The 25,891-nt window shown below is 45.2% G+C and overlaps 1 protein-coding gene across 2 annotated transcripts in view; it reads left to right on the forward strand.

The window, feature by feature from the left end:
* Lrrk1 (leucine rich repeat kinase 1) overlaps positions 1-25,891 on the forward strand; it is a 128,013-nt gene that overhangs the window by 37,468 nt on the left and 64,654 nt on the right. For both annotated transcript variants that reach the window (XM_028776666.1, XM_028776667.1), the window contains exons 3-6: positions 3,415-3,578; positions 14,657-14,828; positions 15,521-15,700; positions 16,585-16,733. In XM_028776666.1, coding sequence (XP_028632499.1) covers positions 3,415-3,578; positions 14,657-14,828; positions 15,521-15,700; positions 16,585-16,733 — 665 coding nt within the window. The remainder of the gene's footprint in view (positions 1-3,414; positions 3,579-14,656; positions 14,829-15,520; positions 15,701-16,584; positions 16,734-25,891) is intronic.

Below are 25,891 nucleotides of genomic sequence, written 5' to 3' on the forward strand. Positions count from 1 at the left end.
CATGTCAAACCACAGCATCATTAAGGAACCTAGTTTTCTCTGAAGTCTTAAGACCTTAATAGTTTTAGCCTGTATATTTTAGGTTCATGATCCATCTCAGGTGCACTATAAGAGACAAACATCTCTTACATTTAATTTTATTTTATGTATGTGAGTAGTTTTGCCTGTATGTATGTATGTATGTATGTATGTATGTATGTATGTATGAAAAATGGGTATGCAGTGGCTTCAGGGTCCCGGAAAGGGGGTCAGATCCCCTGGAACTGAAGTTACAGGCAGATGTTCACTGCCGTGTGAGTGCTGGGATCTGAAATTTAGCTCCTCTGGAAGAGCAGCAAATGCTCTTAACTGCTCAGTGACCTCTCCAGCCCAAGCAATGAGGACATCGGTTATGTCCGCACCATCTATTGAAAACTTTTTTTCCCATTGTGTTTTGGCACCTAAGCTAATCAGATGACCAAATATGAGTCTTTGTGTATTTGCTATATGTATGTGTTCATTTGTGCATGTGTGTGCATGTGTGTATTTATGTGGTGTGTGTGTTTTGTATGCATGTGTTTCTGTAGGTGTGGTGTATGTCTGTGTGCCTGTGTATGTGTGTACATGTGTGTGTGTTTTGTATGCATGTTTTTATGCAGGTGTAGTGTATGTTTGTATGCCAATGCATGTATGTATATGTGTGTATGAGTGTGTGTTTTATATATGCATGTATTTGTGTAGGTATAGTGTGTGCTTGTATGCCTGTGCATGTGTGTGTGTGTGTTTGTGTAGATGTGGTATGTATTTGTATGCCTTGCTTATGTGTGTTTTATATGTGTATGTCTGTGTAGGTGTGGTGTGTGCTTGTATGCCTCTCTTTCTCTGTCTCTGCCTCTCTCTCTCTCTCTCTCTCTCTCTCTCTCTCTCTCTCTCTCTGTGTGTGTGTGTGTGTGTGTGTGTGTATGTGTGTGTTAGCCAGAACTCAACATCAGATGACTTCTTTGGTTACTTTTCATCTTTACATTTTCTCCTTTCCCATGTTTATGTGTGCAATGTGCATGTGTGTGGTGTGCATATGTGTGTGTGTGATGTACGTGTGTGTGTGTGTGTTCACATGCAGAGGCCTGAGGTGGATGCTAGGATTCTCCCTTGATTGCTTTTCCACGTTATCCATTGCATCAGGGTCTTGGTCAAACCCAGAGCTCTCTCACTGATCTCACTGGTTCTGGGGATCCCATCTATGCCTTCCCAAGCCTGAAATCACAAGAGGGCTGCCAGACTCACCTAATGGGATCCGAACTCTGATTCTCATGCTTGCCCAGCAAGCACTTTACCCACCCAGCCCTCTACCAGGCCTGTCCACATTATTTTTTTGAGGCAGACCTCTATCACAGTACTGAGATTTCATGAATACAGCTAAGATGGCGGAAGTGAGCTTTCTCACTTTCTTGTCCGACCCTTGAAGTGACAGACTGTGCCCACAGTTCCTGGGTTGTACTAGGGTGCTGGGGATCTGAACTCAGGTTCCCATGCTTTTGTGGAAATCCGAGGCATCTCCCCAGCCACATGACTCTGTTTATTACCTCAGTTATGTCCTATGGGGATATTTGTCTATCCTAGTATCGTATTGACTGCTTATGAGAGCCTTACGGTAAGTTTGGAAATTAGGTGGTATAAATCTTTTTCAAGTTTGCTTGGACTATTCTAGGTTCTTTAAGATTTCCATACAGAATTGAAAATATGATATAACTTTATGAAGGGGAAAAAAATGTCCAAGTGGGATTGTAGTTGAACTGAAACTGAATCTGTGCCTAAAGCCAGGGCGACTGGCATCCTCACAGTATGTGCTCTCTACTCCATGAGCGTGTGAGGTCTTTCTGGCTACACAGATTTTAATTTTCTTGACAGTGTTTTTTTCCAGAGTTTAATCTTACTCATCTTTTTGTGAAATTTATTTCTAAACACGTAATTTTCGTGCTTTGTTGGGTAGCCAGTTTTCCCTCATTATAACAAAATACCCAAGCTAACCAACATAAAGAGAAAAAGGTTATTTTAGCTCGTAGTTTCGTTCCGTGACATATTCGCTCCACTGCTTTGAGTCTGTGAGGATCCTAAAATGTTTAACACGTGGATTGAGATGGAGAATGAGAGCTACCAAGGGGTCTAGGTCCCCAAGGCTACGCCCCCAGTTATGAGACAGTTTCGCAGCAGGCCCATCTGCTAACGGCTCTGCCAGCAGCCAGGATCACTGCTTTGCAGATAGAGCCTTTAAGTCATGGGCTTCTGAGGAACAGCTAAAGTCTAAACTATAGCCAATGCTATGGCAAAGAAATTAAACTTCAAAAGCATTCTCCAGATGTTAGCTGCTCTCATGTGGCTCTCTCCTGTGATGTCTGTGTTTTAGGGCCACCCTGCTCAGCATCTATTTAACAATAGACAAAAAGGAAAGCACCCGCATCCATCATCCTTTTTGAGAGACGCAGGTGATGGGCCACCAGCTCCACCTCTTGTCCCAGGGTCCCTTGTCCCGTGTGAATCTCAGTCATGAATCAGAATTCTCACCATATTTCTCCTGCCACTGAACACAGTTCAGAGCTTAGCTCCTCATCGGCTACAGCCTTTCTGTAACATCTGCAGAGAGAACGCTTTCCACTTTTCTTTCCAGAGAAATATACATGTGCTTCAGAGAAACAGTTTTTGGAAAAAAACTTTAAAACATTTAGGGGACTTCCAAAGCCTATTTGTCAACATCTGGGAGCTTTCAGACCTCTAACATGAGCCTCGTTCTGGAGCGAGGCACTGATGGAGGAGAGTGATATTCTTCACCCATATCTTTCCACCCAGTGCAGTGCCTGGCTGTGTCCAGCTGCTCCATGAGGACCTAAGCACCAAGTCCTCTCCTCCCAAGCAGCACCAGATGCTCCGCTGGCCAAGGCATCCTACCTCCCCTCCTCTAACCAGGACAGGCTAGCACTCACTTATAGAGAACAAGACTATGTCTACAGGAAGCCACAATTCAGATAATCACAATGGCAGGGTCACCAGGCGTCTTAGGGACAGTGTGGGTTAATCGCACACATAGTCTAAGCATGTCTAGGCCCAGAGTTTCAAAGGGTTGCTAGAGATACCAGAGTAGCGTGTCTGTGCAGAGGTAAAGATTACCAGCCCCAAGTCACTTGACCTTTTGAGTGTTTTTGAGTGTTGCTAGTAGCTGCTCTCTCCCTACGAGGGGCACAGCGCTGGATCCTTTTGCTAGGACCACAGCTCTCTCATCAGGGCACTGGAGCAGATGCAGTTGGCAATCCCCTGCAGCCATCACTGAGATGTGCTAAACTTCCCACTGTCCCAGTAAAGGCCTCCTCCACTGTCACCTCCCATGACTACCCAGAGGTCACCAGCCACAATGATACCATGTGTACATGTCCTCCCACGCAGGTGCCGAAGACATGGGCAGCAAACTATCTTTACCAGGTGGCAACTCCACAGTGCAGTGCCCCAGCATGGAAGAAATCCACACCGCATACAAGCAGAGAAACCTCTCCCGAGCTCGTGACCTGCTCAGAGAAGTTTGTGAAGAGTGTGAATCCCCACAGGAAAAGGTAGGGTGCGCTCCTGCTCTGGAGTTTCTGGTGTGTGTCTGTTGGAGGGGGGAAGAGAGGATATGCTTACCTATGTATGCATTCAGAAGCCCAAGCTCTACGCAGGGTGTCTTCTCTATGGCTCTCTTTATTTTTACTATTTATTTGCTTTTACTTTATTTATTTTGTCTGTAAAGTAGGAAGCGCTTTCATGGGCATGCAGTACTCAAGGAAGCCAGAAGAGGGCGTCATAACCCCTGGAATTATGGATAGTTGTGAGTCTTGCTGTGGGTGTTGAGAACCAACTGAACCCAGATCCTCTGCAAAAGCCACAAGTGCTTTTAGCCATCGAGCCATCTCTCCAGCCCCTCCCCCATATTTTTTGATACAGGGTCTCTCACTAAACCCAGAGCTTGTCATCTCAGCTGACTAGGTGTACTAGGCTGGTCAGCAAAACCCCGGGATCTTCCTGAGTCCACACCTCTAGAACTGAGGTTATTGGCATGCACCAATGAATCTGGGTTTTGCATGGTTACTGGGTATCCGAACTTAGGTCTTCATGTTTGAACAGCAAGCACTTTATCCACTGAGTACCCTGCCCCCGCTTTTACCCGCTGAGCTATCCCTCCGCTGAAAAGGAGGGATAAAGTCTCCCTTTTAGTGGGGGAGGGAGAGTGAGGAAGAGGAGTAAAGTCTCATGGATCCCAGGCCAGGTTTAAGATGCTGGTGACAACGGAGGATGCCTGGTGCTTCTAGACTAGTACTGGACCAGCTGAACCACGTCCCCAGCTTGTGGGTCACCTTCTCTTTGCTGAAGTCTTCATGAGACTCCAGCATCGGTCGGGAACACCTTGATTTGCACTTGACCATGTGGAGAGTGTTCCTTTCCAGTGGTTTCTTCAGTGGCACAGCGCTATCACCTACCCCTTCCGTGCCCGGCCTTGCAAGGCTGTGAATGGGCTCCCTTACAAGTAAAGAGCCAAATGCCCTCTTCACTGACTTGGTACTCTTTCTTCTAGCCCGCTGTTCTGGAGAGTGTTGCCAATTCTGATAATATATGGTGAATTATTGTTTTGCATATACTTCTTGTTTGCTTCTATCAAGACTTTTCTTCAGGACTATAAATTCATTGCAACCATCATCATTAACGGCTGCCTGATATTCCCTGTGATAGAAAGAATGTAATTTAAATTCAATCCACTCCTCTAGATTGGATATTTGGATTATTTCAAATTTCTTACTAATAATGTTTTATGGAATTTTTTAACCATTTGTTTTCTTTTTTTTAATAGAGATTTTCTTTATTTACATTCCAAATGTTATCCCCTTTCTGGTCCACCCCCCAACCATGGAATCCTCCTATCCCATCCCCCCTCCCTCTGTTTCTATGAGGGTGCTCCCCCACCACCCACCCACTCCCGCCTCCCCACCCTGGCATTCCCCTACACTGGGGCATTGAGCCTTCACAAGACCAAAGGCCTCTCCTCCCACTGATGCTCAACAAGGCCATCCTCTGCTACATATGCAGCTGGAGCCATGGGTCTCTCCATGTGTACTCTTTGGTTGGTAGTTTATTTCCTGGGAGCTCTGGGGGGGGTCTGGTTGGCTGATATTGGTGTTCTTCCTATGGGATTGCAAACCCCTTCAGCTCCTCCAGTTCTTTCTCTAACTCCATTGGGGACTCTGTGCTCAGTCCAATGGTTGGCTGCAAGCATCCACCTCTGTATTTGTCAGGCTCTGCCAGAGCCTCTCAGGAGACAGCTATATCAGGCTCTAGTCAGCATGCATTTCTTGGCGTCCACAATAATGCCTGGGTTTAGTGACTGTATATGGGATAGATGCCCCAGTGGTGCAGTCTCTGGGTAGCCTTTCCTTCAGTCTCTGCTCCACACTTTGTCTCCATATTTCCTCCCGTGAGTATTTTGTTCTCCCTTCTAGAGTATTTTGTTCTCCCTTCTAGAGTATTTTGTTCTCCCTTCTAGGAAGGACCGAAACACCCACACTTTGGTCTTCCTTCTTCTTGAGCTTCATGTGGCCTATTTGTTTTCTTATTGTAAGGCTATTTTCTTATCATGCATGGGTATTCCAATGGAAAGTACAGGTACGCACATTTTTGTTAGCGTATCAGTATAAAACACTGAGTTTCGTTTTGACACTTTCATACATGGTATTTAAAGTTTTATGACATATGCCAAACCATTTGCTAAAAAGCAAATCCAAAATAACCCTCCTGCCTACAGCTCAAGGGGGATAAGAGTCGAATGTTACCGTGGAAACCCTTCATCAATACTTGGTTTACATTACTTTGGTTAGCATAGGCTTAATCTGCCTACATTTAATTGAATGTTAGAAATGATTCTAGTTTTAAACCTCCAGCCTGCTCTCAGAAAAGTAAGAGATTAGAAGACAAAGAGCACCGTGAAGAGGACATTTGATATCGCTCTGGTTATGAGTTCTCGGGGCCATACCTATGAGTGTGAGATGGCCCAACTGTTAGATCCACAGGATGATGTAATCCCCAGTGTTCCCTGGCCATAGGATGTTATGAAGAGTTCCCAAAGCATCATATAACATGTCAACACAATTTGGAAAGCTCTTTAGTATAATTTCAGTAAATAAGCAAATAACTTCTGCTTCTGTTGAGAAGAAGGAATAGATGCAGGCATGCAGAGGAAAGTCATGTACGCAGGCAAACCACGAGTCCATATAAAAAAATAAAAACAAATACACATGGTTTTCAAAACTAAAGAGAAGCTGGAACTGCTGTGCTTTTCAACATTCCTCTCTCTGTGCACCTGAGAACCATGCATATGCTGTACACAGCAATGGACATTTTCAAGTGGGAGAGAAAAAGACCTGCTAGTGCGGTCAGAGTTTGGGGGAAAGGTGGTGTTGCATCTCTGGGGTTCTCCTCACCTTTGTCCTAGAAACAAACGGACATGGCAAGGAAGCTCTAAGGAAAGTCAGAGGACCAGGCAATGGCAGCATGAAGACAGAGTCTGTAGGCATCGCCCAGCCATGCCACGGCGGTGCCTGCAGTCTTCTTCACTTCCCTCCAGCCAAGGCCAAGTGGAGAGGCTCTAACCCAGCCATGCTGGAACAGCTGCCCCAGTCATCCAAGAAGGCTGCTGGGAGCAGTAATTTAATAACCATTCCCCCAACATACACACACACACACACACTGCTGCCACTGGAGACCTAAGGAACACGAAAGACCTTCTTGCCCAACAGGAACCTGAACCAGGAGTCCATTCCCCTGGTCCCATCTAATTCTGAGTACTGTTTTCCCAGCCCACCCAGGAGTGATTAATCCACACTGCTGTTCACCCACTAGAGTTAGCAGAGTCCAAGCCCTGGGCTTAAATAAGATCCCCATCCTAAAAATACTTTTCCACTAATCACCAGATCCTAATAAACACACTCTCCTCAGGAAACAGAAAAGTATCACTCAGAGAACAGGGCAGCCACAGACATCCGCAGCTGGATGAGTCAGATGTTTGGAAGCTCAGACAAGACTTCTAAAACAGACCAAGCACTCCATGGAGCAAACATGAGCATGCTTAAAGCAAAAGTAAACAGTAGGCGTCTCTAAAGAAGGAGTGTCACAGAGGAGCAAAGGAGAATGAAATGGAAATTGTAGAATCTCTAAAATACAATAGTTGAAGGTTTCTTTTGTAGACAGAATCAAGTCTAGAATAGGGAAGACAGAAGAAAGAATCAGAACCCTGATAGTTTGAGGAGGGGAAAGGGGAGAGGGAGAAGGGAGAGGAAGGGGGAAGAGAGAGGCATAGAGAGAGTGGAGAGATGGGGGAAGGGGAGAGGGAAAAGAAGGGAGAAAGATGGGGAAAGGGAGGAGAAAGACAGAGAGATGGGGAAGGGAGAAGAGAGGGAGGAGAGAAGATGAAAGAGAGAGATGGGGAGGGAGAGAGGAAGAAAGGAAAGGGAGGGAAGAGGGAGAGATGGAAAGAGGTAAGGGAGAGGGAGAGAGATAGGAAGGAGAGGAGGCAAAAGAGAGAAGGAGAAGGGGAGGGGCAGAGAAGAAAAGGGAAGAGGGAGGGGGAGAGAGGAAGGAGTAAGAGATTGAAAGCGAAGAGAACCTCAGAGGGAGGTGAGAATTTTAGCTGAACTCTTGCTATTAGAGTCCAAAAGGAGTGGAAGGAAACACGCTGAACCCTAATTTAGGAAACTGAAAACTGCCCCAAAGCAGAGAAGACAGAGCCAGCAGTGGAGAAGCTAGAGGGTCCCCAACAGGAGCAAAGTCGGGAACCAGTGCTCCCCACATATCATCCTCAAGCCACTGTGAAAATGAGATAAACTAAAACTATTGAAAGCTCCAGGAAGAGCGAGCTGCTTCAGAGCGAGCTGCTTCCTTACAAGGAAAGCAATCAGAATGACGTTGTCAGACACAGGGGACCCAGAAGAGATGACACCAAGCACTAAAGAAAAGGAGGGAAAGGGTCAATCTAGAACCCCGGAGCCTGGAGAATGCCCTTCAAAAAGGAAGAGAAAATAAATCCATTCTGGAATGATGGAGAAGAAGAAAGAACAAATATCTGGAAAGTGTCCCTAATGGAGCAGCTAAAACCAGAAAATGCCGAGGTCAGGGCTGCTGGGGTGACAGGAGCCTGGTGAGAACAAAGCCCAAACACACAAAATAGGTCGGTACTTCATCCTTCATTCCTCAAGTTGTATTTGACAATTGAAGCAAGCAGGGTAGCATGGCTTAATACAGCTCTTAATATAAAGAGAGGGGATTTTTAAAGACAAGGAAATTATCTAATAAAGGTAACTTTTTAATGCTATCTAAACTGATAAAAAAATTACTGAAAATAGTATTTTATCAGTTTATTTTTGTAGGTTACATATCTATAATGCAGTACCTGAAGCAACCATTTACAAAACTGTATATAACTGGATTTGGTGGTGCCTGCCTTTAATCTCAGCACTTGGGAGAAAGGCAGCAAATCGACAAAGAGGTATACATAGAGTTCCAGACCAACCAGGGCTACATAGTGAGTCAGTGTCTAAAAGTAAATAAACATTAAAACATTATAACCTAAGAAAAATGAAATTCAAAATAAATCAAGCTACTCACAGGAAAAAAATAAAATGAGAGTAAACAAAAGCAAACAAAATTACATGGCAGACTTAAATTTAACATCTAAATAATTATATTAAATACAAATTATTTATATTTGTGAGTTTAGTTCCAGAGTTTTACAGGTAGGATTTTTAAAAAGAATATGAAATGGATATTGCCTGTGAGAAACTCACTTTTAAATGCAATGGTGTGTGTATTAAATACAACATGAGTGTGAATGCATGTGCATATGTGTGTATTTGTGTGTGTTTAAGTGTGTGAGTATATATGTGTGTATGTGTGTGAGTGTGTGTGAGTGTATGTGAGTGTGCATGTGAGTGTGAGTGTGTGTGAGTGTATGTGAGTGTGCATGTGTGTGTGAGTGTGTGTATAAGTGTCTGAGTGTATATGTCAGTGTGTGTGTGTGTGTATGTGAGTGTGCATGTGTGTGAGTGTACATATGTGTGTGCATGTGTGTGAGAGTGTTGTGAATGTGAGTGTGTGAGTGCACATATGTGTGTACATGTGTGTGAGAGTGTTGTGAATGTGAGTGTGTGAGTGCACATATGTGTGTGCATGTGTTGCGAGTGTACATATGTGTGTGCAAGTGAGAGTGTTTGTGTGTGTGAGTGCGTAGTTTGTATTATGTGTGAATGTGCATATGTGTGCGAATGTGTATGTGTTCTGAAAGTAAGTAGATGAAAATATACAGGCCATTCAAGCACTAAGCAGCAGTGACTATGTTGACATCAGAGACAGTGAACTACAGAGCAAAGAGAATTACCATGAGTGGGGGAGTTATTAACTAACAATAAGGAACTTGGTCCCCAGGATAGCAATCTTCAAACTTTATGCATAATTTGTAATAATAAGAAACTGTGCTCATGCTCTCCTCTGAAATAAAAAATAGTTATAACAATATATTATTTAGTAAACCACAGGATGTTCAAACTAGGGAAATGTGGTGAAGTTAAATAAAACATAGATCTAAAGGGGAAATACAACTATCCTCCATTTGCAGATGGTACAGATAGTCTGCAGAATAAGTCCAGAAAAGAAAGAATCTAGAAAAAAACGGAAAATAGATAAACTGTATATTGCCAAAATTAGAAAATTAGCTTTAATGAACACTCTGTTTAGAGGCTAGAAAGAAAACGTGCAGCCTAGGAGAAGTGTTTGCTAACTGCATCCTTAACATCACATTCATTCTGAAGGATAGAGCTTGGAGGAGGGCAAGTAGCCCTACTCCACCCAATGGGACACACACTCACACACACACGCGCACACACTCACACACACAGACATACTTACAAACACACGCATTCACTCGCAAACACACACATACTCTCACACTCACACCCACATTCACTCATACACTCACACACTCACATACACACACATATACTCACTTACTCACACTTACAGACATACTTACAAACGCATACATTCACTCACAAACACAGTCACACACTCATACACACATACACTCACACATGCTCACGTTCATACACACATATATACACATATACTCAAACTCACACTCACACAGAGAACTACTTACAATCTCTCTCTCTCCCTCTGTCTCTCTGTCTCTCTCTCTCTCTCTCTCTCTCTCTCTCTCTCATACACACACACACACACACACACACAATTACAGACTGTTTACCTCAGGGCATCCAGGAAAGGAGGGTGGGGGAGGCAGAGCAGAGCAGTGACTGGACACACGTCAAGGGCATGTCCTCAGTGACCTCTGCCCTCTGACTAGGCACCACCTCTCACAGTCTATTCCACTAGGACTGATGTGTGTCATCCACAGCATGACAGAAGTATAAAAGATTAGTGTCTGGCAGGGTGGGATGACAGAGTCCCTGTGCCGAGGAGGCAGCAGGAGGCAGATTATTGACAAAGGAGTCACATGTGGAACAAGTCTGCCCTAGGCATACAGTGTCCTGACATATCACTGGTTTTGAAACCATAGACAGTTATAAAAAATGTCTCCCCCAGGGTAAACTGGGTGACAGGTTGTCAAGTCTTCTTTGTTCTATTTTTGTGACTTCGGTAGTCTCAAATTATTTCATAGGGTTTTTTTTTTAAAGTTTTTTAAAAATGAGAACAATACAATGGCTTTTTGTAGTGTTTGCAGACCAGTTAAAATGAATCAATTCATGATTTTTGCAGTCAGGGTGGCAGGTCTTCCTGGTGATGCAGAGACCAGCTGGGGACACGTGAGAACGTCTTTGGTTTGGTGTGGTGACAAACTCAAGTTATCCTAGAAGGACAACTTAAGATGGGAAAGGATTTTTCTGTCCACTTATTTCTAGGTTTGAGCTTCCTTGGGCTTCAGCCCATTGCCAGCCGGCTCTGGCTTTCAGAGCAGCATGGCAGAGAAGGCGCAGGGACACAATGCCACTCACCCTGACGAGGCCAGGAAGGAGAGAGGAGAAAGGAGCGAGGAGGGGCACAGTGGGGCAGTGACAAGTATCAACAGCATGTCCTTCAGGGACCTCTTTTCTCCAAGTAGGGACCATCTGCTTGGGGGTCCAGTCACATGGGAGAGTAGGTGGCAGTTCATGAAAGAGCGTGATTTTGCTCTCCTGTGGGTATAGCATACACCTGGTAAAAAGACGTGAAGATGAAGGTCAGAGAAAAGGCTCGTACGTAAAGTGCTTGCTGTGTAAGCAGGAAGGCCTGAGATTAGATCTTCAGCACCCACAAAAAAGCTAGGTGTGGGGGCGTAGGCCTGCAACCCCAGTGCCGGACAAAGGAACAGAGACAAGTGGATCTCAGGGACTTACTGGCAGCCAGTCTGGCAGAAATGGGGAACTCTAGGTTCTGTGAGGGATCTTGTCTCAAAAGGTAAGTTGGAAAGCAATAGAGGAAAATACAAGTAGTCTTGAGCCGCCACCTGAGCACACACCAGCAAATGCCTCTGAAGAAGCCATGTGCACACACACACACACACACACATACACACACACACACACACACAGATGAAAAGCACACTTGCATTTGTGTGGCTTCCCTACAAATGTGAGTGGAAAACTATGCCTTAGAAGGCCATGTGCAACTTTCCTTTATAGAGGGAGGTGAGGGCATGGGAAGAGGTGGCCTTTTATTTTATACTGAATTAAATACTTCAGAGCCACCAGGTTGTCTCCAGCCAGAAAGGCAGCTCCTGCCTTCCCTGTCTTCTGGGTCCCTCTTGGCTGTGGCCAGCTGTGACATCACCCATCACCTCCTGAGAATGGGGCTTTTAAGCCTGTGATGGACAAGAGTCTAGACAGCTCTTAGTCCTGGAAGTCAGTTAATCAATCACTTGTGGCTTTTCTCCGTAATGCAAGTGTTTTCCAGGAATGGCTGGGCTTTCGGGACCCCACCTGGCCAGAGGAATGGTAGGTTTTTGTTTTCCAGTTACATTTAAGCAAGTTTATCCCCCTCAGTTGTCAGACACACCATCTCAAGTGGGGTCACACCATCTACAGGACTCATGTTCCTCCAAGGGTCCCACCCTACCCAGCAGGTTTTGGGTGAAGTGAAGAGAATGTGGCTCAGCGCCGCAGTTCAGATCTGGGGTAGCTCTGTCAATTGTGTAGCTCCTAACCGAGGGTCACATGTTCAGATTCCTGGCACGGAAATAGAGCCCTTGTGTGGCCATACTGCAAATACCGTATGACTGCAAATGAAGTACTCAGTGCAGCATCCACACACTGGACAGAGCTTGGTGAACGCCCATTACTGTCCCCAGAGCATCACTCACAGAGACCCTTCCTGCACATCTTGCTCTGACATACTTTTTGCAGATGTCTGCTTTCTAAACTGTTCTGTTGGTTATTTTATGCATATGCACACACCACCACCACCACCAGCACCACCACCACCACCACCACCCTGAACTTATCTACAAATTCAGAAAGGCCTGCAGTCATCCCTGACACTCTTTATGCTCAGCCCAGCCCTTCACACATACAGGGATTCCATAAATATGCACAGAAGCACCGACTGATTCGCTCCAGCCTGGTTTTGCATTTGCCTCCTTCCACATGCTCACACTCAAGATCATGGGGGGCAGCCACGTTCTAGGAAGGACTGAGACCCATGCCATGTGTTCCCACAGTCGTGCTGATCCTGTCACTGACTTCTAAATGCCAGAGTGTCTGGGATGAAGTCGGAACTCAGGCAGAGACCAGTATCCATCCCATCACACTGTTCCTGGGAACTCAAATCAAGAATCCTGCTGATGCTTCTTTGTCCCTGGATTCTGGAGTGTGGTACCCCATCATCGGACACATACAATTATCAATAACCTGTGGAGTGGTGTTTTAGGGTTTCTATTGCTGTGACGAAACGCTACGACCATGGAATCTTATAAAGGAAAGCATTTAACTGGAGCTGGCATACAACTTCAGAGCTTTAGTCCGTTTTCATCTTGGTGGGGAATATGGCGGCATACAGGCAGACAAGGTGCTGGAGTTGTTGAGAGTTCTACATCCAGATCCATAGGCAGCAGGAAGAGAATGAGATACCGGAATTAGTTTGGGCTTCTAAAACCTCAAAGCCCACTCCCAATGACAAACTTCTTCCAGCTAGACCACACCTACTCCAGCAAGGCCACACCTACTCCAGCAAGGCCACACCTACTCCAGCAAGGCCACACCTACTCCAGCAAGGCCACGCCTCCTAATGCTTGTCAAGTAGTGCCACTTCCCCAGTGTTCACATTTATGAGCTTATGGAGGCCATTCTCATTCAAACCACCACAGGTGACCCTCGGGGAGCTTGGTACGGTCTCCCATTCTAAGGTTCGTGAATTGTCACATGACAGTTGAGTACTGGCTCTGGGCTCATACAGCCTTCATCTTCGTGAAACAGGTGGTTGAGAACAGTGCCATACTACAAAAGAATAATTTATGTAGATAAGGACAGGTTTTCTCTTTTAAAATTTTTTTCTCTTCACAATTTCATACATATATAATATGCTGTGGCCTTTCTGACCCCCATTACCCCTTCCCACGCCACCACTTCCACTGGACCTCTTTGCCTTCCCTACAAGCCTCAAGTTTCATGTCTTATTTATTACCCATTGGGTTTAATCTCTTGCCTGAATGTGGCTGTGGGTTTTTTCTCATGTGTGGGCTCCTTACCGGTGGCTGTAACAAAGTAGCAACCCTTTGACTATCAGTAGTAAGTCCTCAGGTAAGGGGGAGATGCATACTGAACTCCCTCTCCATCCATAATGACATGTTGATGGGCCCCATCTTATGTAGGTCATATGCAGGTAACCAAAGCTGCTGTTGGTTCATGAGTTTATGGTTACATCACATCCAGAAGTGTGTTACAGCACTCCTTCTTGTCCTCTGGTTCTAACAGTCCTTCTGCATGTCTTCCATCGTGTTCCCAGAGCCTTGAAGAAGGGGATATAGATGTTCCATTCAGGGCTGAGCACCCAGCAGTCATTTACCTTCCACCCTTTGGAAGTTGGATTGTCTAAGCCACATTAGAGAAGTAAACTGAAAGAGGAAATGTCAATAAAGTTTTATTGAACCTGAACGGATATTCTCAAACGTGTAGTGGTTGACCTTTGAACTTTCTAATGGTGGGAAATAACACACACTTAGGGACAGTCACACCTGGGACCACAATTGTACAATCATCTCTGTAATGCAGGGCAAGCCACACCAACCACAGCTCCAGGTGCAGTGTTGCTATGCTGTGGTGTCCTGGACTAGATAGACCCAGTGCACCGCACATGCTGTTTCAGTCTATGAGCTTATACCCCAGTATGAGCTGGAAAGTATGTCTATGTACACACTAAAGTCATTGTTTCCACATGTGGTGGGCTGTTTCCTGGTTTTGTTCCAAGTGTGTGAAGTTGAGTGTGGCTGTCCACAGTTCAAGCTTGACGCAAGCAGCACAGGCTGGTGGTGTCATCTGGGCAGCTGAGCTGCCATCTTGTCAGAGACTCAGGGAAACATTTGATGTTATAGAGCTGGCCTCACTGAATCCTGTCCTGCTTTGGCCAGGGCCAGCTGCTTAGCATCTCAGCAGCCCACGGGGATCTGGAGACCGTTCGGTTCCTGCTCACTGAGAAGTGCGTGGAGCTGCCGATGGAGCCCACTGATGACAACCCAGCTGTGGTGGCAGCACATTTTGGACACGCCGAAGTAGTACATGAACTGCTAGAGTCCTTACCAGGTAAAGCTCTGTGTGTGTCAGCTCCGTGACCATTCTCCCTGCTAGCTTTGCCTTTTCGGGAATACAGTTGGAACTTCACACACATCCTTAGGTAATCTTTTCAGATGGGTTTTTCTCACCTAGCAATATGCATCAAAAGTTACTCTGTGTCTTTTCATCACTTGGTAACTTGTTCTTTTTTATGACTAAGTAATACTCCATTGAATGGATATACCATAGTATGACCCATTGGTCATTTGCTTCTGATGAACTCAAGGTGTTCTAGTCTCTTACAACTTCCTTGTAGTATTGGCTTAGCAATAAGGGACAAGTGTCAAAAGCTTCACTGTTACTACAGGTTGAGGCTCTTTGAGAATGAAATTTAGGTTTCGGACCTTTGATGTCAAGGCTGTGTGCTGAAGAAGAAGCCACACATGGTTTAATATTCTATAACTGATACCTTGGATTTCTTTTATAATTTTAAAACCAAAGGCTCTATTGTTTCTATCCTGGGTCACATCATGTAGTTGCTCTGTGTGCGTGTGTCTGTGTGCACTGAGATGACTCCAGAGAACACTATCTTCTCAGTGGAAGCAGAACCTTCACTTAGACCTAGAACGGACTCACTTTATTCATGGCTAATGGAAAGATGAATGTGAGGAGAAACTGGCAGGATTCAGAGACACTTTCCTCTGTCCTCTCACCTCCTCCAGGTCCCTGTACCCCCCAACGGCTGCTGAACTGGATGCTGGCCCTGGCTTGCCAGCGAGGGCACCTGGAGGTTGTGAAGCTGCTGGTCCTGACCCATGGGGCTGACCCGGAGAACTACGCAGTCAGGAAGAATGAGTTCCCGGTCATTGTGCGGTTGCCCCTCTATGCGGCCATCAAGGCAGGTGAGTCCCACACAGTCAACCCTGGCCTGCAAAGGGTCCCACTTTCCAGTGTGGGACTCGGGCTTCACCCTTGCTGCTAACTTTCCAGTGGCCTGCAAAAGGACCTTCTGCAACTCCTTTCTTTCTCCTGTGTGTGTGTGGGGGGGGGGAGGGGTGTGTGCACACTCATGTGTGGAGGGCCAGAAGTCAACCTCAGTTACGGTCCCTCAGGACAGAGAGATGGCATATCTCAATTTTGCCTGGAGAGTCCCTATTCGTCTCAGTTGGCTGCCTCTCCTCCCCCACGGATTGTCCTCTATTCTTTTCCATATTTCTGAGATTATGATCTTATTCCATCATGCTCAGTATCTTTTTAAAAATAACTTATTTTTATTTTATGAGTTTTGATTTCTGTTTTCCCTACATCTATGTCTGTGTGAGAGTGTCGGATCCCCTAGAACTGGAGTTACAGACAGTTGTAAGTTGCCATGTGGGTGCTGGGAATTGAACCCAGTTCCCCTGAAGGAACCCATGATCCTAACCACAGAAGCCAATCTCTCCAGCCCCTCGGTATCTTTTTTATGTGAGTTCTGAGGACGGAACACAGCTGCACAACTCAGCAAGCACTTCACTAATGTGGCTGTCCTCCTAGCCCTGTTCTTAGTGTCGTTTTCAAAATAGCTGCTCCTCCCGGCTTGTCCCCCATTGGGTGGCAGGGACCCACTATGGCAAGTGGGTCCTTGTGTGTAGCACTCAAAGATTGAAATCCCATAAACTCTCTCTGCCAGGAATTTGGTGCATCAGGGAAGTTACCTAGGGCCTGCTCTCCAAACGCCCCCCGCCCCGTGGAAATGACCACTGATGACCTCTGGATGCCCTGAGCTCTCTGTGCTTTGTCCCATCAGGGAATGAAGACATTGCCATATTCCTGCTTCGGCACGGAGCCTATTTCTGCTCCTACATCCTACTGGATAGTCCCGACCCAAGCAAACATCTGCTCAGGAAGTATTTCATCGAAGCCAGTGCCCTGCCCAGCAGCTATCCCGGGAAAATCGTGAGTGTGGGAAGGGTCTGAAACACAGCTTCGGATGGGGCTTTCTACAGGCTTTCTTTGACACATTTACAAAGCCAGTTAAGTAGGTCACATATGTGTTTTAAATTTTCCCTTACACTGAATAAGACTTTACGCTATGCAGGTAGGGTGTATTTTTTAAGAGGTGAAAACTTTGGCAGGTGTGGGGAGAGGGTTATAATGAAATGCATGAATCTGCTCTTCCTACCGAGCTAGGAAGGAACCCTTTATACATCTCCACAAGGAAAGCTGTTAGAACATTGCGAAACAAGACAGGGAGCTGGGCACGACAGTCCAGGCCTGTGATCCCAGCAACTGGGGCGCAGGGGAGCAGATCAGGAGTGCAGTGTCATCCTTAACTCATAGAGAGGCCAGAGCCAGCCTGAGATACACAGGGCCCTGAATAAAAAAACAATAAGACAAGCAAAAACTTATACTATTTACATTGGCTTTGTAAAAACATCTGTCAACATTGCCATAACTTGTTCTTCCAAATAGACGCTTGGGGCAAAGTAGTCTCAGCTCTTCTCTTGTGGATATGCACTTGGTTTGGCTAGGAATTCTGGGATTTGCCTCTTGTTATGCAGCCTCATTTGCTAGAATGTGTCTGCTTCTGTTAGTCTGCACTCTGAGGTCCTGAAGCAGGCTGCTGTGGAGTTACTGCAGCAGCAGCAGCAGTGTCGGAGACTTTCTGGTCCACACCTTGCCCAGTAGTACACATCCCACCTAGAACCTTCTCAATTTTCTCCAGCCTGCCTGGGGAACACAGCTATCGAGTGTTTTCATTTCCATGTTTTATTAATAGTACTATTAAATTTTCTCACATGTTCATTAAGTATTTACATCCCTGTAATATGAGCTGCCTGCTGACATTTGTCGGTTGTTTCTCTTCAGCTTTCCATTTTCACTTTGGAAATCTCTTGCGTGTTAGAGGTGTGAAACCTTTGTGGTCCTGTGTTTCTCAGTCTCTCCCCAAATGTTCTCCTTTTGCCTGTTGTTCTCGTGCTGACACGGATATGAGAACATGCTGTCACAGAAGTTCATCTCCTTTATTGGCTCCAATGGGGTCTGGGGTGTATGAAGGGAGAATTTCCAGGTTTTATATAAATACTCTGCTAGTGACTTTTACAGATTTTTGTCCATTTAAGATTTTACATTTTAAGCTTTGTCTTTCTGCTGCTCAGCTCCATGTGTTATGTGAGGGGAGGGAAGCTGGCTTTCATAGCTCCAGGTGGATAACCAGTTAATCCAGGATAATTTCCAGGGGAAACTAGTTGAGTGTGGTGGTGAGCTTGTCTACAATTCCCACTTGGATAGGAACATCTTCCGTTTGGGACTACAGGTGCCTTGGGTAATCCTTACAACCCAGGAACACAACCTTCCTGATCCTTTGCTGTTTCCAAAGTTATACATATTCTACTCTGTTCAATCCTCACAGACACTCCATTTTGTTGTATCATATAAAGACTTTAGTCCAGTTCACATGTCCGTCCTAGCAGAAGAGCCTGTCTCCTCCTTGGGTGGACACCCTGACCTCTTCTTCCCTCTGCATAAGTCAGTCTTAGATGGGTTTCCTGAGTTTCACTTTCAGGTCTCAGGTCATCTCATTTATGTGACTTTGTGTACATTTCTAGTTTTCTCCCAAAAGGTCTTGGATCACTCTCGTCAATTTGTGATCTTTTTATTCCTTTGGCACCGTTTGAATGGAATGTACATTTGTGTGGTTCCTACCTCCTTTTCTATCCTGATGACTCTGATGGGTAAAATGTTTGTCTTTTTTTGTCTTTGAACCATCCCCTTAGCAGCTTCCCTTATTAATTCTAGGTCTGAGTTCCTTCAGACTGCATAGTCCAACAGCAGGTTCAAAAGAAGTGTGTGTCTGTGTAACCTGCGTAGTCTGTGTCTGCACATCACTAGGACTGTTGAGAGTTGGGCAATCATAATACAGGCAGGCACCTCTCCCGTGTCCCTGGCCTTAAGACTTTGGTGTCAGTGGTTTATAAGCCCTGGCTTCAGGTTTATTGACAATAGACCCTTTTGTATTTAGGTAGATTTTTTGCTTAATGTTGCATTAAAAGTGTCACTGAATTACATGTGGTCAAATCACATGTGAAGCTATAGCTTTTCCACTTTAATTCATTGATTAAATAAATGATGGTGGTGATTGTTAGCCAACCGTGAATTCTTGCAGTAAATACTAATTGGTTTGTTTCTTTGGCTGGATTCGAACTATGAGCATTCTTTTTACATCTATATTTGCAGATGAGTTGTTCTATAATTTTCAGTTTCTGTTGTTCTGTTGAGGTTTGCTAGGTAATCATTCTTGCTTCTCACAATGATCTTAGAAACTTTTCATTGCTTCTTTGTAGATATTTTATAAGAACCATTGTTGACACTTGGATAAAACAAGTTTTTTTTATTTTTTCCTGGTTAGCTGGGGCTGAGAAATTAGTGGTGATTAAAAAGAGGCCAACATCCTTGAGGTTAATTCTTGGCAGTGTTTCCTTGGGGGCAGCACACAGAAGCTGTGTTTTAGAGGTAACCAAACTTGTATCTTGGGCTGGCAACTTTAGTTAGTCACGTGTAAAAGTCACCCAGGTAGTACTGGTTTTGAAGGCATGAAGGAGTCATGGGGAGCAGCTGGGGCTTGTCATTGGGTAGCAGAGCTGGGGCTCTTGAAGAGAGCCCAGGCGGGGCTATTGGTGAAGGCACAGCCCAGTTGTAGCAAGAGATCCCAGCATTTCAGAGATGCCAGTACCATGGGACAGCCGCCAAGAACAGCAGCAGTGGTGGAGTGGAGCCAGCCTGAGCTTAGCAGAGAGTGTATGTGTGCTGCAGAGGGTAGAGCCAGAGAAGTGACCCAGTCCCTTTGGAGGAGCCACAAAGACTGAGTGGATCCCAGACATCGGGCACTGAGTTATTTACACAACTGGAGTTGGGTTTTGCTTTGTTCAGATTGTGAGTGGGCCCTGGTTCTTCCCTCTTGAAGTAAGAAAGCACTTATCTTATCTTTTATTTTGTAGGAACCCACAGTTGTAGACTTTGGATTTTTTTTTAAGTGTTCTTATTTTTAAAGACTTAAATTTCAGAATGTTTATTTTGTGATGTTGATATTAATGTGTGATCTTGGGGATGAGCAAGAAGGAAAGGTTACGGCTTAACAGTGACATATTCATGTTAAGTTGAAGAGGGGTCAACTTGGCTAGTTTTATGTCAGTTTGACACAACCCATAGTCATCTTAGAGGAGAGAACCTCAGTTGAGAAGATGCCTCCATAAGCCTGGGCTGTAAGCAGACAGGCCTTTAAGGCGTTTTCTTAATTAGTGATTAATGTGAGGAAGCCTAGCCCACTGTGGGTGGTGCCATCCCTGAGTTGGTACTTCTATAAGAAAGCAGGCTGAGCAAGCCATGATGAGCAAGCCAGTAAGCAGCACCCCTCCATGGCTTCTGCATCAGCTCCTGCCTCTAGGTTTCTGCCCTGCTTGAGTTCCTGCCCTGACTTCCTTCAGTGATGGACTGTGATGTGGAAGTGTAAGCCAAATAAATGTTTTCCTTCCCAACTTTTGGTCATGGTGTTCTATCACACCAATAGTAACCCTGACTAGGACAGCAAGAGTTAGTCCTATGGATGTCTCGGTCCTGGAAATGGAGTCTGTGCCCTCCCTCAACGTGACCACACCACACTCTCGCGTTTTCATCAACCTTGAAAAGATTTGTTGAGACTTCTCTTTTAGATTAGTCTTTGACTCACTCTCTCCCTCCCTCCCTCCCTCCCTCCCTCCCTCCCTCCCTCCCTCCCTCCCCCTCTCTCTCTCTCTCTCTCTCTCTCTCTCTCTCTCTCTCTGTAGTATGTCTGTGTGTTTGTCTGTGTATGTGTAGTATATGTGTATTTTGTGTACGAAGTGTGTCATGTGTGTATGTGTGCAGTGTGTGTGCTTGCATGTGTTTGTGTGTGTAGTGTGTGTGTATGTGTGTACTGTGTGTATAGTGTGCATGTGAACAGGAGCTGGCATACAGCACATATTCAAAGGGTTGGTTGGTTGTTGTTGTTGTTGTTGTCTTCGTTCTGCAAAAGGAAATGGCAGTCCTCTGGCCCTGCATCCATACAGTAACTGCCTGGTTTCCTGCTTCTTCTTATCCAGTCAGTTCATGCAGCACAACACTAGCCTGCATAGCAGGGAATGCAGTGTGTCTTCTGAGTGAAAACATGAAGGTGCAAAGACACTGTTATCAGCTCTCATGCAGCTAGACACTGTTGCTGCTCACCAGAGCCTGCGTCTCCTGCAGACTTAGTTTCCCCAGATCTCAGTTCCTGAAGCAGGTCATGCAGGTCTCAGGACAATGAGTGGGTCTCACCTTCTGATGTGCTACAATGCTCAGGGGTCTTAAACGGTCTGCTTTTGAACTCTACCCTACACTGAACAATCCAAATCTTGGGGGGCAGGGCCTGGCATCGAGAGTTTTAGAAACTCTCTCAGGTGATTCCAGTGTGTTCCAGATGTTGACGGCCAGTGCTTTGGTTTCTTAGCATAATGTTGAAGCAGAGAGGGACAGACGTCCCTGATCTCATCTGCAAGATGTCTCCCGCCTCACATTCGAAAGCTAGCAGCAGGCTAATGAAAAGACAAAGAAAAGACCACAATGCATTTCCCTCTCCTGAGCTCTTCAGCTCACAGCAGTAGAGGAAATAAAATCACAGCACAGGCCAATTCATTCCAGCTCCCTGGGCTTCCGCAGGGCAGATATTATTTTTGTGATTCAACTGAATTTCAAAGACAAATGCCTGGAGTGCACTAGGAGCACTGGGCTGTCTTGTAACCTCAGACCTGCAAGGGGACACTTTCTCTGTGCTGCCACCAAAGAGTAGATAAGGGTGTTGGCCCAGGAGGCCCAGGTAAGCTCGACACCTTTCCAGGTATCCTGTGGGACTGTTATTGTTAGTTGTTGTTTTGCTTTCAAATATTGAACTGCAAATGCTAGGTATTAAAAGAGCAGTTTGCCCACATGATTCTCTGCCTGAAAATGCCCTTGGCTGTGTTGCCATTCACAGCATCAACTCCCATGAGGTATCCATCACCAAGAAGGACACGGGTGATGCAGGGTACCTCCAGTGACATTTTTAGGGTGTGCCACCTTGTTTTGTGTGTGGATCCTGCCTCCCCACTGGCTTATGTGGTTTGAGGTTTCTTTTGGGAAACAGGGTCTCACTGTATCCCAAGCTGTATCCCAAGCTGGTCTTGAATTTGCAGCTCAGTATTCTGAGTGCTAAGGTTATACAGTGATCCTTAGGGGATTGTTTTTCCTGGTATATTTGGGCAGTCTTTCATATAACCCAGGCTGGCCTTGAACTTGCTGCGTGTTGAGAATGATCTTGAACTCCTTCCTAATCATCCTGTCTCTCCCTCCTAAGTGCTGAGATCACAAGCATTCACTGCTATCTGTAGTGGGCATGGATTTAATGTCATTTCTGTCCCCTCTGGAAGCTAACACAGGCAGAGCAGGCACCAGTTGAATGCCACTGGTTCTGAGGCTGCCAGGGTCCACCTCTGCCAGCTGACTAGGAACTGCCAAGAAGCTCTTATTTTCCACAGACAGCATCTGGCTCCTTGGACCTTGTTGAGTAAGGAAGGTCACAGAAGCCAAACACGTGATCAGATCTGTTCAGACACACTCTTCAGACAACGGAAGTGAAGCCAAGTCAGACCTGGCAAAGCCATTTCCCTGGTTCTTGGTGTCTATCTTAAACTGCCAGATTCTTGCCTACTGAGAGCCAAGTTCACAGTGGACATCTGGACAGTGGTGTGCTGTATTGTCGTGAGGATCAAAAAAACCCCAGCTTGTGGCTTCGACACCTAGAAAAGAGAAGTCAGAAACACCAGGAAAAGCTTAGCTGGTTTCTGGAGCCTTAGCTGTTTATTCTTGTGCAACATTGGGTGACAGGCCAGCAGGCTTGCCGGGCCGTTTGCAGGACTGGACTTCAACAGGGACTGAAATTTATTTTGACACAGCTCAGTGGGGAAATCATTTCCTCTTTCAGATCTCTGAGCTAAGTAAAGATAGAGAGCCATTTAGATCCTGCCGTTCACGTTCATCTTTGGGTTGGCCCTGGCTTGCGTAGTTTAACCACCGGTGACCCACCAGCCTGTCTCCATGTTGGAGCTGAGCAGCAGGTTGCCTGTGCTGAAGCGGGTCTTCATCTGTGTGACCTGGGTGGGTGTTTTTATCTTCGACAGCACAGGAAGGGCCTGAGGCATCCAGGAAGGTCTAGGCCTCTGCCTCTGATAGGCTGTGAGAGCTCTCAATTGCCCCAGCTGGTTATACCTCCTGCTCATAGGATGAAAAGTTTTCTTTTGTTTTGTTTTTTAAGGGATAGATAAGGCTTTGGGGGAGAACTGTCTTCCTAGGTAAGGCCTTGCACATGTTGCAAGGGATTTTCTTCAAGAACTATAAGTAATTGGGATATAGAAGTCTCATATGTACTTTGTGGCCATGTTAGTTCCTTCAACCTGTGAGTGTCTAAAAGTTCTGTTTCCTGTGGCAGAGGTGGAAATTAGTTTCCCTGGAATTAAGTCTCAGGATTAGTGAGGCTCCAAAGGGGTAGAGACAGTGCTGTCAAGATCCTGGGTTCCACAGCCTGGCCTGTTCACCCCCCTGCTCCTGTGAGTGGAAGAGAAAGCTATCTGCTGCCCTCAGAAGGTCACAAAGCAAAGTCAGGCATCTTCTGTCCATTTTGCTTTCCTGGTCTTGCTGCATTACAGTGGTCCCTGGTTACCAACGGCTCTACTTCCCATGGTGTCAATTATGCAGTCAACTTTGGTCCAAAAATATTAAATGAAAAATTCTGGATAAAACTATTCTTATGTCTTAAATTGTATGCCGTTCTAGGCATCATGATGGAATCTTAGACTTCCAATCCACCCCATTCCATCCCAGATGTGATGCACCCCCGTGTCTAGTGCCTCCATGCTGGAGTCTATACCCAACCAATAGTCACGTAGCCACTGTCTCAGCTCCCAGATGGACTCTCAGGGTGTCCCAGGGCTTGTGCTTAAGAAGTCCTTATCTTGCTGACAGTGTCCCAAGCACCTAAGAGGAAATGCTGGCCGTTCAGATACACGCCAATGCATTTGGAGAGAATGACGAGGGTCTCTTGACTTCTGTTGATAACTTTTTGCTATCATTCTATTATTAGTTTTGTTGTTGATCTCTTACTATGAGCAACGTACAAATTAAACTCACACAATTGGCACAGATATATAGGAAAGCACATAGCACATTTGGGGCTTGGTAGTTCAAGCATCCCTGGGATCTCAGGACATCTCCCCATGGATGAGGCAGGATGGATGTCTTCCTTACAGGTATAATTTTCTCTAGTCTGCACAGACTGACTCTTCTCAGTAGGTGTCCTGCGGGACATGATACAGTTGGAGCCGTCCTGCAGAGCAAGGCCTCTCACAGAGTTTTCAATTCACAAATTGCAATCTCTTTTGGCTTAATAAATTGTTACAGATATATAGTTGTATAAAACAGGTATACAAACCAAACATCTACTGAGAGTAAATCATAAAGAACTTTATTTTAAAGACAATTCTTTGACATATATATAATTTACCAGTTATTAGAGGTTATGCAGCAAATCTGCATACCAGTGAGATGGTTGTCCATGCTTATCTTTACAGAAAGAATTAAATCTCAGCTGAAAATCCGATGCTACAGGACTTAGAGCAATGTCAGTATTGTTCAGAGGTGGCTGATGTTTTCACCGTACACACACACACACACACACACACACACGTCAGTGCCAAAACCACCACATCACATAAATATGTAGTCTGAGGTAGCAGAACTGTGAATAGAGCCATCTCAGAAAGTGCTAGAAATTCTGTCATAATCCCCAGATGAAGCTCATTGAATGATTTTTTTAATGAAACTTGTTAGGAATCAAACTATAGTTTCTGCAATCAAACATTCTAGCACAATACAGTCTAAACATATTCTTATTGTACTTACATGAGAAATGACGGCTGGAAAATATTTGAAGTTTTTGTTCTCCTTAATTAAACCATTACGTTTATATAAGAACAGAATATCTACATATATAGTAAAAGCATTGCATTTCTTAATACCATAGCCCAGGTTCAGGCTGCGGTGGTTTTGGAACCTGTGTTAGCATGCTGGTACAGTGGGAAGTGCCTGTGCTGTGTACTTCCATCTGAGACCGCCGTGAAGTCACATGACACCACATCAGTGAGTTCTGCTGGAAACAGCTCAGGATCAAGACACCATTGATCTGGAGCTGTCTTTCAGTTATTGCACATTGACAAGCCTTTTACCGTTGCCAAAGTTTCCCACATTTGGGCTCATGGCCCCACATAGGCTAACAAGCTACAGTTTAAGAAGCTTGGATATAAAGCAGTAGTTGTGTTTGTTACTCATATTTAGTTAAGAGCAGAGGAAATGGTTGATAAACCAGACATGCAGAAAACCATTACTTGATCTTACATGGCAACCTGGAAAACACAGAAATGAAGGGTAAGAGAGCAGGTCAGAAGCACCAGTGATCTCGGGACTGTGGGGATGTGGCCCAGCAGTTCAGTTTAATCATAGTCGGGGCAGACTGCAGGCAAGCTAGAACTAAGCTTGGGAAACTCCTCAGAATTATCCTCCTCATAAAGATTAGAAGTACTCATCGATTATAAAAAGCAGGGAGATGGACATGATATGAATGCATTTAATTAGCAAAATTATTTATAATAAAGGGTATTTTTAAATGAGCCTATTTTTGATGTACAGTAAAGCTGGAGAAGGTCACACCTGAATTCCCACCTAACTGGGAGGCTGGAGCAGGAAAACTGAGCCCAGGAGTTCCAGAATAGTTAGACAACAGAGAGAGACATCATCTCAACAAAACACAAGAATAAAAAGCAAAGCAACAAAAAAAAATGTAAATCCAGAATTGGTCATCTCTCTCTATGACGGGTCACTTCTCATCAGTTGGGGCTGGCTTTAGTCCAGCCAGTGTCTGTGAGTCCCCTCCTGTGACTGGGACTCCACATTGCCTGGCTGTGCTTTCACCTCTGAGGTCACCTTGGTTACAGAGTCCACTAGACACAAACAAGAGAAACAGGGAGTGAATTCAC

The sequence above is a fragment of the Grammomys surdaster genome, unplaced genomic scaffold, assembly GCF_004785775.1.
Source record: "Grammomys surdaster isolate TR1022 unplaced genomic scaffold, NIH_TR_1.0 271, whole genome shotgun sequence".
Lineage (NCBI taxonomy): Eukaryota > Metazoa > Chordata > Mammalia > Rodentia > Muridae > Grammomys > Grammomys surdaster.